This window comes from Eutrema salsugineum, unplaced genomic scaffold, assembly GCF_000478725.1.
Source record: "Eutrema salsugineum unplaced genomic scaffold, Eutsalg1_0 scaffold_13, whole genome shotgun sequence".
Lineage (NCBI taxonomy): Eukaryota > Viridiplantae > Streptophyta > Magnoliopsida > Brassicales > Brassicaceae > Eutrema > Eutrema salsugineum.
Window position 1 is genome coordinate 5,505,720 of NW_006256885.1, and position 17,665 is coordinate 5,523,384.

Genomic DNA, 17,665 nt, shown 5'->3' on the forward strand with positions numbered 1-17,665 from the left:
ATCTGATCTTTATGATTCCAAACTATGGAAGTTAATCAAAACAGAGACATAATAGTTCTCTTCATTAAATCTTCTTTACAAAATTATCAACAAAAGTTAAGAAAAAAAGTCCCAATTACCAAAGTGATCGAGACTTATACAAACGCCAAACACAAACTCTGGAATCACTGCACAAGCATATCCTACTTATGTTGTCTTTTTCTCAATTCTCAAAATGACCGATCGGTTTGTGGTGCCTCTGAGACGGAATCAGAGATTTCAGAATCAGCTCCTTGAGATCTTCTCAACTTAGAAACAAGAACCCACATATTAGCAAGCTCATTCTCCAAATACGCTTCTCTCTGTTTCGATTCTTCCACTATCCTTTCAAGCTCAGCTTCTCTTTGATCTCTATCAACAAGAGCAGCTTCATATGATAGCTCACGCTCTTTGCTCATTCTCAGTTCTCTCTTCAGCTCCATTGATGAGCTGTCTTGCTCTTGCCTCTTTACAATACTCTCTCTTCTTCCAGTGTTCCTTACATTTATTGTTGTTCCTGTCTTATTACTACGCTGTGTGACTGAGCTCTTCTGTGTTGCTAGTTCAGCTGCAAGTCGCTCGTTGTGATTCATAAGCTTTGCAACTTCTTCAGATAATGCCTTGAGCTCAACCGCAGCTGCTGATGCAAGACCTTTTGCATATGAACTCTCTTCCGCGAGTTTCCTGTTACGTTGTTCTAATTGCTCCTTCGATTCACTTAGTTCCTTAGCTTTCTGTTTCATCTCTTCGATCTTAGTTTCCTTTCATGTCAGAAAGCAAATAGAGTTTGTTTAAGCATCATGTGGCTAAAAGAAGAAGATCGGCGAATGGCCTCGTTACTGCAATAATAATGTTTACGAAACGTGTAAAGAGACCTGTGCTAGTTCCAGGGAATCAGATAGCTGCTGCTTTAGGTTTGCAACTTCTTCTTGCAATACTTCACATTCACATGTCTGCAGATTAACATGAGTAATTCAATTCTTTTTTACACATTCTAAACCTAGCCTAGAAGCTTTTCAAAAGACATGAAATCGAGAAGATAGATAAAGACAAAGCCTCCGAACCTTTTGATTGAGTTGTTCCTGAATGATGCAATTATCTGCAGCTTTAACCTGTAAACAAGATTAAGGATGAGAAAAAACGTAGAGCATATCATTTTGTTTCATTTGGCCTTTTGACCAATAGTATTATTTGCCGAGAAGCAACTTTGTTGAGGTGTGAGCAGAGATTATATTGAGCCAAGAGAAATCATATTAAAGGTATCCAGGCAATAACAAAACCATCTCAGGTGAAGAAGCAATACATGAACATAAACAATTCGATCACCTCGAGTTCAAAAGATTTCTCATTAAGTTGATCCCTCAGCTCAGCAACTACCTGAATATAAGAAATCGCTTGAGACATTAACGACAGAAAAAGAAGTCACTCTATAATACATGCCAATGTAAATCTACCTGCACGATGTCAGATTTATCCAATGCCTCATGTGATATCATAACAAAATCCAAGATTTGTTTCTCCAATGTGGCAATCTGGTCATTCTTTGCCTTGATGTCATCATTTAGGGCTTTAATCTCCTCCTAAGTACCAAAGAACCAGGAAGGTGAATGTTTGGTAGATTTAAAAGGCAGATAGATAGAGATCATAAACAGAGTGATTATATTACTTTAATCTCTTCATTGTGATGGGACTTCGCAGCTTCATCAGACAACCGTTTCAAAGAACTTGATTGCAGCGCCATCTCCTCAGATAAAATCTTTTTCTGTTCCCTCAGGAGATCCAACTCATCGATCATTTTATTGCTAGTCTGGGAACAAGGTGCAAACAAGTCTTATAAAAAAGGGAATTGGAAGGGATAATGATATAGTTACTTTGGCGCCATTACAGATGTGAAAATGATCTCTTATGTACCTCCAGAGTCTCCATTTCATGGGAACTGTCTTCTGGAGCTTCCCTGTCTTCCCTAGGCTCTGAGAGTTGTTCCATCAAGGGCGATCCTTCTGAAAGTCTTGATTCTGTATGTAGATTACTGCCTCCCCCTTGAGGAGTCGACGGTGTGCTGTTAGATTTCACCACACTCGACTGGTCACTGGCACTTGAACTGTTATCTCTTTTCTGATAGGAAAATGTAAGCTTGGATCAAGAAAGGTACCATATAATCAAAGAAGAAACTGCACCTAAGAGGACACAAGGACGTGTGATTAGTACTCTATACTTATAGCATTATTCTTTGGGCCACATGAGAGTTCCAGAAATATATAGTGCGTGCGTGATACATGTGCAACAGTACAAATCTATGGTTCCTAGGAGCAGTTCTGAAACGAACAAGAATATCCACATCAAAATTGTCAACGCTATAAAAGAGAATTAAGTCATTTATATACCTTAGGCTTTAACCAATTTAACAATCCGTGCTTCCGGGTCTTCTTTTCTTCTCTATACGCAGTATCTCTAGGACTTCCCTCCACAGAAACATACAGATCAAGGTGCTCATCATCCATCAAGTCCCGCCTCTTGTATGGAAGGTAAGCAAGCTGCACATGAATTATCAACCAAGATTAGCCAAAAAAGCTAGTGCTTTTGTACACTTTCTCCAGGGAAATAATAAATCTAATATCCCGCAGATCAAAGTGAACCATCCTCAGAAGCTACCATAGAAACAGTATGTATAATATCCAGGCTATATCAATCATTCTACCTCTTCTTCTCCAAATGAATGCCTCCTCCGAGGATTATAGCGATGAGGTAATCGAGATGGTTGAGAGGTTTTAGTCGACACCAAAATTAATTTCGTCAACCGTTGGATTCGACTCAAGAGAGCTGCTTTAGCATCTTCCTCTTCTTCGAGTCTGGATTGGAGCTTGACTTGACCATCTTCTAGCTTTTATCATCATGTTATGTAGCCAAAAAAACGAATAAGCTAGGTTACTACAGACTCTCTCAATTGCGTGACTGTAAACTAAAAGGCAATGACACAAAACGTCCTTACACTGATAGAATTGTTCAGAGAAAACATCAGCACCGAACAAAAATATAAACATTTCTCTTTATTAATGAATAAGGAAACAGCTAGCAGTTTTCTTCATGGTTTACCACACACAAAAAAACAAAAAACATTTTTTACATCTCGATCAATCTCCTAATCATTATGAGAACATCTCAAGATGAGGAATATTAGAAGCTTATTGAGTTTCAACAGTATCAATTCATATTTTTCATTGATGACATCTTATGTGGTCGCAAACAGGCAAATGCATGTTAGGGAGGAAAGATGCAGTGATGTTAAAAGAGGAAACAGCATGCGAGATAATGGAAAAGCAGATCTCAAGTGTTCAAGATTAGAGCTCTATCCAAGAAAAACCATCATTTACTCCACTAGAAAAGTTAATGATGATGACTAACAACAAAACAAATCAAGTTACCGCAGCACTAGAAAAACAAAAAAAAATCCTCTTTTGAGCGTACCTTCTGCTTCAGCAGAACAATATCATCTGCACCGATATCCTTCAGCTGAGGAACTGGTACAATGTCCTGTTTAAGATGTTCCAACTCCTCCTTCAATTGGCGAATCTCGTGTTGATACTTCTTGATTAATGATTTCTCGTCAATTATCTACAGTTTTATAGAGTTAGAAACCAAGAAAGTCCTTCAGTAAAAAAAAAAGGGCTGATAGAAGATATGCGAGGAAACCTTGTTTTGTTCGGTTTGAATCTCAATATGCTTTGCCCGATGAGCAAATTTTAATGTGTTGTGTGTTTCTTCCGAACTGCTTGATGCAGGAGTCACTGTACAAATGAGCTACCATACCCAGAGGGAACAACGAATCAGTAAAGTATAGTACTATCAAGATATGTGGTTAGAGTTATAAAGAAATTTTAACCAACTGATAATCATGTTGTTGATTTCATAATTATTGTAGCAAGAGGATTGAGAACAGTTCTGAAAAGACTTACAGATACTCGGTCATGACCACTCAGTGAAGACTGAAGGATCCTGGTTAACTTAGAGTCTCTGTACGGTACATGCGAAGCCCTCACATCCGTAAGCTTTGATATCACCTATAACATCACAAAGAGCTATCTAAATTCAGCCAATATGAGAATATTTAGAACATTACCAGATACGCAAAAACCAAAATTTTTTAAGGAATTAAAAGAAGAGTAGACAACTTTTTAACTGTAAGGTTTAGACAAGCACAGACTCACCGTCCCTAAAGTCAGCAAACTTTTATTTATGTATGATCCTTCCTTGCGTCTTAAACCACTGGTTTCAACCCTTGAACTCTCGGAACCTGCCAGATCAACGAGGTTCTGCAGACATGAGAGAAATTATGGGTAGTTAATGTCAGTTGAATAAGAAACAGTTGGTCATAACCATACATAAGATCACTGGTGACAAGATGAGCTTACCAGCTGTGAGAGATGTACAGCTTCACCTTTAATCTTGTCGCCTAAGGGACTACTTTCTATTGTCTGCATCCAAATGAGTTTCCATCTTTCAGAAACGGTACAGCTATACGAGTTAATATGAAAAGAAAGCAGCACCATAACCGCTAAAACACTTGACACGACTAAATAGCTAGAATCAGAAAAAAAAACATAAATTCCTTGTACAGAAGAAAACATGTGAAAGACGAACATGAGACACAACTTGTGCTGAAAAAATGTATGATTCTTCAGTATTCAATTTTTAAGTACTAAGTGATTATAGGACCCAAAACTACTTCATCTTTACCTTTTAACCAATAATAGCAATAGAAAAAAAAAACTAGGGTTGTGTGCATCCATCCACATCACAAGTGTAATCACGTAAGGAGAAAGAAATGATATAGCAACTGCACAAAGATACCATATATTTCAGAATATTAACATACCAACGTAAATATTGTATGGCTCCGGCTGCTGAGCAAATTAAAATTCGTGGATCCAACATGCCGTTGCTCTGTCATGAGGACAAAATATTAACCAATATGAATTGAATTATATGGGAATTTAATAGATCATGACAAGGTTTAACGATGAAAGATATTTACTCGAATCATGTAAGAGGGAATTACTCCTTAGAATTACTCTACCATACTAAATAGAAACAAAAACACACTTTTCAACGTTCTGTATAGCCTTAAGCAGGTAGAGAAGAACCACTTTTCTGATGACATGATCTTTAATAAATGTACAATGACTGCAACATTTTTTGCTGGAGTTATGAGGTTTTACAGTAAACCTATTTCTTCAACTAAAGGAAAGGTGGAAGCACCACATACCTTCTCCAGCTGCTATAAGAGAAAGCGCATGAGCAGGGGATAAAACAACTTCTTCTTTAATCCCTTCGACAAAGGTTCCCTAGAATCAATAACAAAGATGGGTTCAGTTGAAAAACTTGGAGGGAGACACAGTCGTAGCAACAGAAGTCATGAGAGGCTCATTATAAATTTCTCAGTCCAAATGATAATTAAAAGGATCAACTTTAAGTCTGCTTGAAAGCAATCTGACTCCAGAACATTGCAATTGAACAAAAGGCCACATATTAACAATGCAATAGCAGAGTCCTCATAGAGATCAAATTTCACAAGAAAATGGAACCAGTATTTTTTTCAGGTACCAAACAACCTAAGCATGGGTTCCTAATATAAGAATATGATGTGAAGGTTTTGGGATTCTATGATAAGCAATATAATCACAACATAGATATTACAAGCCAGTCAGAGCAGCAGTACGCATGTAATCGAATGATGATCTGAAGCTGAATCACATACCTGTTTGTCTTCTCTGATCCTCAAATTTTGTCCCGCTGGATTCAATAGATCATTGACAACCTGGAATAAGGTGGACCTTAAAGATAGTAATCTCAAAAGAAAATTAAAGGCAGAGTATTTCTAACAATCTCCACTACTATTGATAATGGAGTAGAGAAGAAAATAGGTAAATAATAGCACCTCATTATAGATTTCCAAGTAGGAGATACGCAGGAGAAATTCTCGATTTGGTGTCTGTAAGAAAATAAAAATGTGACATTGCTAGTACTTCGGCCAAGGAATCTGACGAACAAATATCCTTTAAAGTACCTCTTGGATAATGCTGAAAGCATCTTTCACTGCCAACGGTATAATACCAGGAGATCTCTGGTCACCCTGACATTTGGACCAAAAAAGTCAACCAAATCTGTCAGACATGGTTTCAACCTAAAAACCAAGAAGTATCCAGGTGAAGGGATCTTACATGCATAGTATGCGTCTTTCCACTGCTTGTCACTCCATATGCAAAAATGGTCCCTGTAGTTTAATTAACATATAATGTCACTACGTATATTCAAATCAACTGGTAAGCAAATCAAGTCAAAATTGTTCTGAAGATTTTAATATTTACTAGGTACAGTCAGCCTTGTTGATGTAACACAAATGATCAATGGAATTACGTCTTTCAACATAGAGTTTGGAAAAAAATATGCTCTTCGATAACGGAGTTGATATCAGAGATTTTCTAAATACAAAATAGACTGGCTACTAAAACTGGTCACTTCATACCGTTAATCCCCTCCATAGCCCCATTAACAACATGGTGTGCAGCAACATCATAGACATTGCGTGTTGTGGTTGTAGGTCCAAAGACACGATCTGCCAGAAAGAGAATCAATCATTAACAGACGGAAAGACTACTTCAAGAAAACAACATGGAAGATCCAAACATCAAAAAAGAAGAATATCCAATTGAATCACAGGTTTAAGACATGATTAGAAGCGGAAATGTATACCATATAAGAACAATACTATTATCTTTATAAGTCACTAACCATAGGCATAAGCTATTGTCGGATTATGCTCATTTCGTACAATTGTTTCCCCATCTGCATACCATGCAACCTCCTCCCCTTGGCGAATTTCCCGTGGACTACGTCAAGGATATGATATGTCACTTCACAGAACAAAAATCAACCTAATATTTGCACGCCTGCATAAGCATATCAAAGGGAACCTGAGTGGGCGAAAGCGAACTGTCACTGTGACATTTTCTTTAGAACGCTGAGCACTTTGTGGTAAGGAATCTGGTGAGAAGAACTGCTGCTTGCTCTGGGCAGATGAAGAAGCAGGGGAGCTATGTCCATCAATAGATGTCTCTTGATAAAGCTTTGAAGACGAGGTTGTTGAGGATGCAGTAGACTCAGCACCCTTTAAATTGCCAGACCCTCCTTTTCTCGACTTAGATCCTTGTCTAGATGCCATCACAAGTCGAAGTCAAACCTCCAGAACACTGAATGAAGACACGAGTACAAAATCAATCAATAAACAAAAAAAAGTAAAAAAAGAGGGACATCGCCTCCTCCACAGTCTGGAAGAGTGTCCACACACATTACTGTTTGACAACTTCGTAAACTGAGCTCCAAACTCAGATTAAGGAGATTAGGTTTCTCAAAAGATTTACTAGGAGACGACCTCTCCGCCAATCAAACAGAAGAAAATCCTCAAGAAAGCTCATGAAACTGAGTAGCAAGTTTACTGAAAGCATAAAAAGCATTTCCCCTTTCTAAGCAAAAAATGAAGGTCTCAAACATCTCAAAAATTGACTACCTTAGAAATGAAGGAAACCACCAAACTTACTAATCCAACCAATCAGAGAAAGCAAGAACAGTGAAAAGTGGGCAGTTTCATTAAGGTTGTCTCTAGCTTTCCAGGAACAATGAAATTGCCTAAAAGTGAATTCCACCAATAAGTAAGCAGTAAAGCTAAGAGCACCAAAGGGAAGAAAAAAGCCTAAACTTACGCAGTGGGGACCCGCTTTTCTCACAGTTCATGCCGAAGCCAGAAAAAGGTTGCAATAAAGAAAAAAATGGAGCAAAAAGGATAAAAACAATTAGAAAACTATCGATGACTTGCAAACGAATCAGAGAATCACAGCAAGTCCAATCGTGTTACTATGTATGAGTTAAAACCCTTGAGAAAAAATCGTGGGTTTTGGGGTCGAATTATCACCGGATTTCTCGGAAATCTATCGGCATTTTAGAAAATTCTATAAGAAGACAGAGAAAAAAGGGGAAGAATGGGTACCTCAAGTGAATCAACGGAGCATCGCCGCTAAAATCCGAATCGTATGCAAAAGGGAAAAGAAGAAAGAGAGAGATCTCAGAGAGAAAACGAGTAGAAGATTGTTCGTGGATTGCGATTGTAGAACAACTAGTCTCATTTCAATTATGGGTTTGGTTACTCGTAAACAGAAACACCATCATAATAAAGGTATAGGTGAGAGAGAAAGGAAGAAGAGTATACATACATACTTGTGTGTGTATTTGTTTATACGTATTTGTGCCTTCACGGATACAGTTAGGAGAGAGAGTGACGATTTTCGTCTTCTTCTTTTTTTTTTTTCCTTTCCTACAGAATAAAATCTGGAAGAATAATTTAATAATTAAGTATTTTGTAACATTGACTTTGGCAGTTGATGGGAAGGATTTTGTTTTTTTATTTATTGCATCCAATTGAGATTCACGAGAATACTAATGTAGCTCTATATTCATTAAGAAAAAATATTGTTACAGAGATAATTAGTACTTGGGACTTTGAAGTGTCTCAGTCTCATCTTGGACCTACAAATATGATAACTTAACAACCAATTTGCAAAGGATAGTGTTTAGACAAATATATTGGAAAGATCCAAAACAAACCGAGCAAAAACAAAAATTTAATGTATGAATAAGACTGAATCTAGTTTTGGTTTTACTAATTTAGAGTTTTTTTGTTTTTGTTGTATGTAGTTAGAGATATCAAACCCCGATTATTTCAATTTTCTAAGTAAGGGTATAATTTGACAGAAAATCCACTTTTAAGAAAAAAAAAAAAACTATAGAACTATACAAAATCTATTAAATTTCAACTTTATTTTATTGGTACTCCTCATTTCCAAATTCCTGAAAACCAAAAAAATCTTACCAAAACCAAAGAATAAGATGGCTTTGGGGATTTGCAAGAAAGCTATAATTAATGACACAATTATCAACAACACTTCTTTATCAAGATCCACTCGACAAACCAGAGTTTATTTTAGGTTTCTTGAACATAATGTGAGGTATGTGATTATCATCCCTCTCAGACAGCAACTGAGGAACCGGTCTCATTGAGAAGGCCATAGAATGTGTAGTACTCGGAAGTTTCTTTAAATCCCGGAATCAATTCCGACAAGACCCTCAAAATTGCAGCCAAATGCTGCAGATCATTCGACGCGAATGCTGCTTCTAGAAACAGCGACGATCGCACACTCGTCACCTGCAATTTCCACATTGCACCGAATAAACTAAACCGTAACTGTATTTAATGTAACCAAACAGAAATCAATCATAAGAAATTCATACATTTACAACTAGGCAAAGGAATTATACCTTATGCTTCTGAGCATATCGCAGAGCTTCAAGATAGTACCCATCTTGCACAAGGGAAGAGATGTAATCATGGTGCAACGAGAGCTGTCTCAACATATCAAGCCCAAGTTTCCTTACCCGGAGATTTTGGCGACCGCTCTCCAGAAGTTGGAGCGCGACTTCCTTTGATGGTTCGATTATCTGCAGGGAAATGTAATGTAGCCTAAACTCTGAGAAGAAGAAACCTGAAGAGGATGTTTTGTGTTCAATGAAGTAGAGTTAATACAAACCTTATTTGTGGTGAATAGCGACAGTTCTGCATATCGTTTACTGTAAGCTAAAAGTCTGATGGTCATCACATAGATGTTGAGATCCACTTTGAGTTTCTCTGCGCTAATACTGCAACAACGGAATCAAAGTAAGAAACGCGGAACTGGTGAATCAAAATTAGGTTTAACGCAAAACCAAGTTTCTTTAGTCTGTAGACTAACATACATAATAAATAGTTGATCTTACCTGCGAAGGAACTCAGTGATGATAGCAACTAGGTACTCAGATTCCTCAACCATCATTTCCTCCACAGAAGCAAACACAAACTTATAGAGCTCATCGGGTGAAATGGCTGGTGAGGAAAGTTGAGATTCTTGCTGCTCATCAGCACAAAACATGTTCTCCTCTGAACCTGATGGTAGGTTCATTTCAACTTCTTCATCAATAGTGCTTCCAGATGGCCTTTGTCTTTCGTTATCTTCAGGACACAAAGTTGATAAGAGAACAAGATGAAGTTAATAGACTGCAGCTTGTTTAGAGCATTTATGAATCAGATTTTTTAGATTCAATGGTGTTACCAGGAGATGCACCAACGGTTGGAGTAGTTGCAGTGGTCTTTTCGTTCTTTATGTCCTTATATGTACCAGCTTTAACCGAGTAAGAATATGCTGTAACCAGTACATCTATTGCCTGAGTAACTTGAGATGCTGGTCTGCGTTCCAAAATAATAGCCCTTGCTATCCCCAAGCACAATTGTTTCGCCTGAAATAGCATACTAATTAATTTTCTATAACAACTGCATCAAAAGCTCCAACCAAGATAACTACCACAACTACGCCGACCACTTTCCATGACCAACTTCACTGGAGACACTATATATCGACAGTAATAGTAGAAAAAAGAGTCACGAACCGCTGTAAATAAGTAAATATGGAAATAGACACCAGACTTTTTCTAAACTAGACTTGTATATAACCTTTTCTAACTATACAAAACCTGTAACTGAAGTACTAACGTTCTTTTTCAATTGTTTATGTTTTATTACACAAACGTGTGTTGCCGAAAACAGGTTCTTCGTCATGCTTAGTTAAACTTAAACCCCTATGTGAAATATAGAGCAAACGAAATTCTGAGACCTTATTTGCTTCCAACTTCCTTCGCTGCAGGAATTCTAGAAGAGACGTCCTATCTGAACTGCTAGCGGAAATTGCCTGCAGCACAAAAGGTTAAATACTGAACATTTGAGATATATCAAATTGTCATGTAGATAAACCGAAAAAAGCCGACTTGCCTCAAGATCTAAGTGTATCCTCCACAGAACCTTGTTAGTCTGATCTAGAATAAGGTCTGGAACCAGAAAGGTCCATGCATCTTCATACGTGACTAATATTTCATTGCTTGTAGATGATTCTGAGCTCTCATTTTCTTTGTTAGCAGCTTGAGACGATTGGTCTGAGCCATGGTAACCCCTCCACAGCAAAGGAAGAGGAGCAGACACAGGAGCTCGAGAATCCACAAACAAGTCATAGATGATAACAACTTTTGCATCGATTTGGTGCACAAGCAGTACATTGTCAACTACACTCACCGACAATTTGGTTGAGTATATTGGTAAAGAACCCTGTACACAAGAGCCAATGGAACAAATGAAGAAAGAACATAACTTTGGACAATTATCTCATGCCCGAAAAGGCAGAAACACAAGATAAAGTTGTTTTGCAATTAACTTGCAACTTTCAAATTTTAAAGTACTAGTCACAGAAAATTTCGACTCCAAGAGACAGTCACGCAGATGCTACACAAACAAGTCTACTACACGTTAAATAAACGATCATGTGTGCATAAAGATTTGCAAAGTAACCAGACACCAGTAAGTGAGGAAAAGCAAACTTACTTGTTGAACGACTGCATCTCGGTAGAACCTGTATGAATGCAGTAGCATAGCCTCCCTGTCCACTTGTAAGCAATATATTCGGCCATAGCTGAAAGAGAATGGTAAAGTTTAACTCTCCAGCTACGTAGTGTACTGAATGAAGAGAAAGTTTAGGAGGAGAGAACAAAAGAAACATATAGAAGGAATCGTACACAGTGATTAAGTGGACGTCTCCTGAAGAGAGAATAGGTTTACTATTTGATTCAGATTTAGCCATTGTCATCTCAAACCTTGGTAAACGAACAACTCCTGCGGTGGAAAGCTGGAGAGTAGATCAAATAACAACTAGGCTCTTATCCGAAGCTCCAACCACAATTTTTTTAACAAAGCATTTAATAAGTTTTAAATAAATGTTAACTCAATCATAAAAGCTGATTGATAGCTCTATCGTATACATCATAAGGACCAATACCATCAAATTAATAGAATGGAAACTATTGTGAACGGATTTGGAAAAGCTCTTTCACATGCAAAATTCATCATTCTTTGCTTCTTTTTTTATCTTTGGGTTTACCTGATATCCAGTAATTGTTTTGCATTGCAATCCTGATGCAAGAAGAACCAGTCGAGTTTCATGTGTATAGATGTACCAATTCACATTCACTTTCTTAGTCTCCACCAAACGTAGATTCAACATAGAATCACAAGCAAACAAATCCATGCCACTGAGATAAGAAAACAAAAAAATATATATAGCCATAAAAACCTCAAAAATATAAGAGGCAGACAAATGATAAGTGATATAGAAGAGCTGAAGACAGGAACAACTATGTTTAGTTCGCTCTTCTGAGAATAGAATGTGCAGACTCAATTACCAGAATCTGAAAGTGCTACTTTCCCTAGAAATCCCAAGTCAAAGGATAAAGCTATCCTAAGACACATGTTAACAATCCAATATACCCCCATTTAAACAAGTTAAATAGAATTATCAATTCAACCAATTAGTCTTTAAAATTCGTTGGAAACAGTTCCAGAAATGGAAATAATTCTATGTAGTTAAAATATGTAGAAATTTAAGCAAGCCCACCTGGTCTTTAAAATTGCAAGATCGCATAATGGAGAGTCACTCCAAAAGAATCCAAGGATGCTCTCTGATCCTGCCTTGCATTTATGGGTGAGTATCTGCTTAGTCTCTCGATGGAAAAACTGTATTTCACAGTCAGATCTTTGGACAGCTATCGCTTTCTTATCAAGAGAGAATCTGATAGATAGGATAGGCCCTTCACTTATAGAATCAACTGAAGGAGATACATCTGGATTAAAGGGGGCTGTTTGCCATGAAAAGACCTAAACGAAAAATGTGGGAATCAGTAGAGGATAAGATCATAAAGCTTAAGAAAGATATAAATTATTGTTAAAACGAAATCAAATAAACCATTTCAAAGGAAAAGAAAAATCAAACACCTGACTAGATGTGATACAAATTAGCAATCTGTTGGCATCATCATAGAACAATCCCCTGGAATCAGGAATATTGCAACGTAGAGATGGATGTTGTATATACACATGTGATAAAGCACCAGAGCCGCCACCTGGCTGTGAACTTGAAAGCCTGCTAAATAGACACTTAACTTTTCAGTTTTCTAAATTTCTCAAACGAACCAAACTGTAGTCCAAAATTAACTTTTATGAAATAGATGTACCACATTATGATTGGGCTGAGTCACTTAAGGTTGTATTAAAAACATATCACAAGCTATCGTTTCACAAGGGATATTGAAAAAAAGATTGAAAGGAAAAAGAATGGCGTACATGTTAAGCAGTGTTGATAAACGCCTATAGTCGTGATTCAAGCCTTTCCCCGGATCTATACGGAAAAGAAAAACATGAAGTATAACAGATTAGTCTTTGAAGATAAAATGTTCAAGACAAGTCTCTTGCAATAAATTTCGTCATACCGTATGCTGCATACAACTCTTCAGTGCAAGAAACTCTTTCAAGCACATGTCTCTTTCAACCTCATGGACTTTCGATGCAACACAACTGCCGTAGTCTCTGGCCTGTGACAAGTGCACGTTCCCAGACACAATCCACAAGTAAGAAAATTGTGCTGCTTCACAGTTGATAAATCTTCAAAGACTCATTCGTTAACACTGATGTCGTGCTAAACAACTAGCAAAGCTATCAAATTTTCATTATGAAACCTATGAGACTGGAGATCAGAAAAGGAAGGAATAGGTTTGTGCTAACATTTCTCAGAATCTGAAAGACACAATACGAAAAACAAGGTAACTGGAGCTGTCGAACAAACCTGCTTAGAACAAGTAGCTAAAATCCGTCCAAGTGTTGAAGCGGTGGAGGAATTCTTTTCTTTCATGCCTGCATTGCTGAAGCTGAGAGGAAACTGGAAGTGGTTATGTTCAAAACATAAAAGAAACAATAGATTCACCAAAGCTATGTCCAAAGAACCGAGTGAAAAACACCCACAAAAAAAAACAACTTAAAAAAGCAAAAAAAAACACACACACATACTCTGCAAGTTTTATATCCCAATCATGATTGCTAACACAACAAAGCCACAAAAACCAAAAGGTGTTATTGTAAACCCCACATTACTTTCCTACCAGAACAACGAATCGGACAACAATTTTCATCCCAATAGCAAATTGTTATATCTATAATAGAGAATCAAAGAAGAAACAAAAAAACGAAATCGGAGAATACACATTAAACACACAGATGACCTCGGAGGAAAAAAAAGCATGAAAATAAAAAAATGGGAGATAAGAACAGAGAAGCGTTACCTGCGAAAACCAAAATGGAGATGAATCCAAGCGCAGTGATGGGGTTGCTCCGGAACTTTAGATTCAAACAGAAACGCAGTAGTTTTGAGTTTGATGCAAACAGTCCTCGGCTTGTCGCGTCGGGAAAATTGATGGTAGAGGTGTTTTTCAACAACTATCGGTGATCGTGTGAAGACCAATGAAAGGGATCGACACGTGTGAATATACTTCTGTATTTGGGCCTCTAAGCCCATTATATATTTAGAATTCATATTTATCAACAAAGAAAACACATTAACACTAATGTTTATGGATGCATTCACAGTGCTTTAAACCGTCTTCAATTCTTACGAAAGATTTTGAGAACTTCGAACGTATCGAAGAATGCATTTACGATTACCATAGCAAGGCTTCCTTGGGACGAGGATCATGGATAAATAAATATACTTGCTGACCAACATGCTGTATGTTATGTACTTATGTTGCATGAGAAATTAAAGTCATTGACCAATGACAATAGCTTGTTGCAATCAATAAATAAAGTGTTGAAAAGTCATAGAGTGTGAAAATAACATATATCTCTGTCTGCTAGAAACTATATAATCTAGGATTAGGACATAATTAAACTATGGAAATTAAAATCAAAACAATTCTCATTAAGCTGAAATATCAACTTAATTTTCCTATAAATAAAGGACGAACAGGAGGAAAAGAGCATAGAAAAATTAAGTGGCGAAAAGAGAGAGAGATATGAGAGGTGTAATACCAAACTATCACCATTCTTACACTTTCTTCTTTTTCGTTGTCTTTGTTAATCTGTTTAGCCATGTGTTCTCGATCAATACTTTGTCATCAACAGAGTCTCTGACAATCTCAAGCAACCGAACCGTTGTGTCTCCCGGTGATGTCTTCGAGCTTGGTTTCTTCAAAACCACAAGAAGTAGTTCTCGAGATGGTGATCGTTGGTATCTCGGGATTTGGTACAAGAAAACCACTGAGAGAACCTATGTATGGGTTGCTAACAGAGACAATCCTGTTTCCAATCCAAATGCAACATTAAAAATCTCTGATGCTAACCTCGTCCTCCTTGACCAATCAGATACTCTTATCTGGTCAACGAATCTGACGAGAGCTGTGAAATCTCCAGTTGTGGCAGAGCTTCTCGGTAACGGCAACTTAGTGCTCAGAGACTCCAAAACCAAAGACGACCCAAATCAATTCTTGTGGCAAAGCTTTGATTTTCCGGTGGATACTTTACTCCCGGAGATGAAAATTGGCTGGGGTCTCAGAACAGGACACAACAGATTCCTGAAATCTTGGAGATCACCAAATGATCCGTCAAGCGGAGATTATTCGTTCAAGCTCGAAACTGGAGGGTTACCTGAGTTTTACCTTAAGAAAGGAGCATTCAAAGTGTACCGAACCGGTCCGTGGAATGGAATCCGGTTTAGCGGTATACCAAAGATGCAACAAGGGAGCTACATTGTCGACAACTTCATAGAGAAAAGAGAGGAAGTCGCTTACACTTTCCGAGTCACCACCACCAACCACAGCTTCAACTCGAGAATTACACTGAGTTCCAATGGGTTATTACAGATATACACGTGGAACCCGACAGCACCGGAACCGAACATGTTCTTGTTTTTCCCGAGCGATGACTGCGATTTGTACTCGGTCTGTGGCTCTTACAGTTACTGTGACATGAAAACGTCACCGGTTTGTAATTGTATCGGAGGATTTGTACCGAAGAACGTGACGGCTTGGGGTTTGGGAGACGCGTCCGATGGTTGCGTGAGGAGGACGCCACTGAGCTGCGGCAGAGGAGATAGGTTTTTGCGGATGGAGAAGATGAAGTTGCCGGAGACGAGTAGAGTGAATGTGGACGTGGGAATTGAGTTGAAGGAATGTGAGGAGAGGTGTCTCCAGGATTGTAACTGTACCGGGTTTGCTAATATGGATATCCGAAATGGCGGGTCGGGTTGTGTGATTTGGACCGATGAGCTCATGGATATGCGGAACTACGTTGCAGGATCAGGTCAAGATCTTTATGTCAAACTAGGACCTGCTTAGCTTTGTCCCCTAACTAGACATGTTGGATCATATATAGTCCCGGGTTTCATTAAAAATTACCTTAAGAAAATAATAATATCCATGCTGGTTGTTTAATATATGCGTTTTTAATTTATGTTTGGATTTATTTGAATGATGAAACCAACGTAGATATTATTGTATGACTCCCCAAAAAAAAATACAATTTAGATTAGTCCTCCAAAGAGACCGGAACACCAGTCTGGCTTTCAACTCTTCGAGCACACTCGTTCCATATATGTTTGCTTTTTGGAATAGCCTTGGATGCAATATTTTTATACTCGTAACTCGAAAAGATGATTTGAGCCAATCCTAGATGACAATCTTTGCCAAGCTTCACTACTAGTTGACGACAACATTCATCCTTTAATATTTGTGTGGTCGTCTCATCCAACATGTTCTTGAAAATCTCATCTCCGCATTTGGAGTTTAGCTTTTGAAGGCAGTTCTGAAGATAATCGAGACGTTTGTACGAGTAATGATGCACAAGCTCCATGTCATATTTTGCTGCAGGTGAATCGGCTTCTGGACCTTCATCGGGAGATTCCACTAAAATATCGAAATCTGGACTTGGAGATATGTTCACATCGTCTGGTAACTCTTGTGGATATTGTTGATCAATTTCTTGGGAGAAAATCGGACTAGCTATCAAAAATACTAGTATCGATACCATGAGAAGAGACTTTGCCATATTTGCTTTTGGTTTTGTTTGATATTAGATCGCTAACAAGAAAACGAGAGATCTTATAGTGAAATGAGCCTTGTGATTTGTGCAAAGGCAAACAGTTAATAGATTAAACGTTTTTATTCATCAATAAATTATATGTTATCGATGTCGTCATAAAAAAGGAAACGTCATAAATTATATTAACTCAGCTGTTAAAAGTTCTGTTTCAAAGGAAACGTTTAGTTTACATTAATCTATTTTTTTTTTTTCTTCTTTCAATTTGTTTTACTTCGCTTTGGATCTAACGTCCTTAGAATTTGGGAGAAAACTTGAAGATAACACTCTCATTTCCTCCAAGTTATTACAAATTAAAGTGGTATATTGGACAGCACAACACGATTACACATAGAATTAAGGAAAAAAACGATCAAAGAAAGGTTTGATTCGGTTTGGTTCGGTTAGCGAACTTAAGCTCTGCCCTTCAAGACATGCCTTCTTAAACCGGGAATGTGAACGTTTGTAATGTAGTCCTTCCTGTTAATGCTTCCAATGATATTTTCATAACATACCACTATTTATTCGTCGTTATATTAAAAAAAAAACATTGGCTGAATTATGATC

The 17,665-nt window shown here is 37.7% G+C and overlaps 4 protein-coding genes across 4 annotated transcripts; 1 reads left to right on the forward strand and 3 right to left on the reverse strand.

Moving 5' to 3' along the window:
* Positions 1–45: 45 nt before the first annotated feature.
* On the reverse strand, positions 46–8,266 carry LOC18025310 (kinesin-like protein KIN-7K, chloroplastic). Its single transcript, XM_006407317.2, has 24 exons — positions 8,060–8,266; positions 6,990–7,265; positions 6,808–6,905; positions 6,542–6,631; positions 6,237–6,289; positions 6,083–6,148; positions 5,954–6,007; positions 5,774–5,833; positions 5,282–5,360; positions 4,892–4,959; positions 4,428–4,490; positions 4,224–4,328; positions 3,972–4,076; positions 3,709–3,816; positions 3,484–3,630; positions 2,717–2,899; positions 2,403–2,552; positions 1,930–2,133; positions 1,685–1,825; positions 1,473–1,598; positions 1,345–1,395; positions 1,083–1,130; positions 894–971; positions 46–779 (listed from the first exon to the last, which is right to left on the reverse strand). The coding sequence occupies exons 2-24, from the start codon at positions 7,235–7,237 to the stop codon at positions 210–212; spliced, it is 2,895 nt and encodes a 964-aa protein (XP_006407380.1). The 5' UTR covers positions 7,238–7,265; positions 8,060–8,266; the 3' UTR covers positions 46–209.
* A 608-nt stretch (positions 8,267–8,874) lies between these two features.
* Positions 8,875–14,465, reverse strand: LOC18025311 (regulator of MON1-CCZ1 complex). Its single transcript, XM_006407318.2, has 16 exons — positions 14,311–14,465; positions 13,818–13,899; positions 13,465–13,566; positions 13,319–13,373; positions 12,971–13,118; positions 12,594–12,853; positions 12,081–12,231; positions 11,719–11,828; positions 11,528–11,615; positions 10,925–11,254; positions 10,770–10,844; positions 10,212–10,395; positions 9,880–10,111; positions 9,654–9,762; positions 9,385–9,564; positions 8,875–9,271 (listed from the first exon to the last, which is right to left on the reverse strand). Coding segments are annotated over exons 4-16 (2,046 nt in total). The 5' UTR covers positions 13,321–13,373; positions 13,465–13,566; positions 13,818–13,899; positions 14,311–14,465; the 3' UTR covers positions 8,875–9,094.
* Positions 14,466–15,027: 562 nt separating this feature from the next.
* LOC18025313 (S-locus-specific glycoprotein) lies at positions 15,028–16,359 on the forward strand. The gene has a single exon (XM_006407319.2). The coding sequence runs from the start codon at positions 15,040–15,042 to the stop codon at positions 16,357–16,359; it is 1,320 nt and encodes a 439-aa protein (XP_006407382.2). The 5' UTR covers positions 15,028–15,039.
* Positions 16,360–16,549: 190 nt separating this feature from the next.
* Positions 16,550–17,068, reverse strand: LOC18025314 (protein DOWN-REGULATED IN DIF1 11). Its single transcript, XM_006407320.1, has one exon. The coding sequence runs from the start codon at positions 17,066–17,068 to the stop codon at positions 16,550–16,552; it is 519 nt and encodes a 172-aa protein (XP_006407383.1).
* Between the last annotated feature and the right edge of the window lie 597 nt (positions 17,069–17,665).

Excerpts from the sequence above, each read along its gene's own strand:
- LOC18025310 (XM_006407317.2), bottom strand. The coding sequence starts at position 7,237 with ATGGCATCTAGACAAGGATCTAAGTCGAGAAAAGGAGGGTCTGGCAAT. Across the intron at positions 2,553-2,716 it reads ATTCATTTGGAGAAGAAGAG|CTTGCTTACCTTCCATACAA; the intron begins GTAGAATGATTG and ends ATTCATGTGCAG. Across the intron at positions 780-893 it reads ATTCCCTGGAACTAGCACAG|GAAACTAAGATCGAAGAGAT; the intron begins GTCTCTTTACAC and ends CTGACATGAAAG.
- LOC18025311 (XM_006407318.2), bottom strand. Across the intron at positions 10,396-10,769 it reads GGAAGTTGGAAGCAAATAAG|GCGAAACAATTGTGCTTGGG; the intron begins GTCTCAGAATTT and ends ATGCTATTTCAG. Across the intron at positions 9,763-9,879 it reads ATCACTGAGTTCCTTCGCAG|TATTAGCGCAGAGAAACTCA; the intron begins GTAAGATCAACT and ends CCGTTGTTGCAG.
- LOC18025314 (XM_006407320.1), bottom strand. The coding sequence starts at position 17,068 with ATGGCAAAGTCTCTTCTCATGGTATCGATACTAGTATTTTTGATAGCT.
- LOC18025313 (XM_006407319.2), top strand. The coding sequence starts at position 15,040 with ATGAGAGGTGTAATACCAAACTATCACCATTCTTACACTTTCTTCTTT.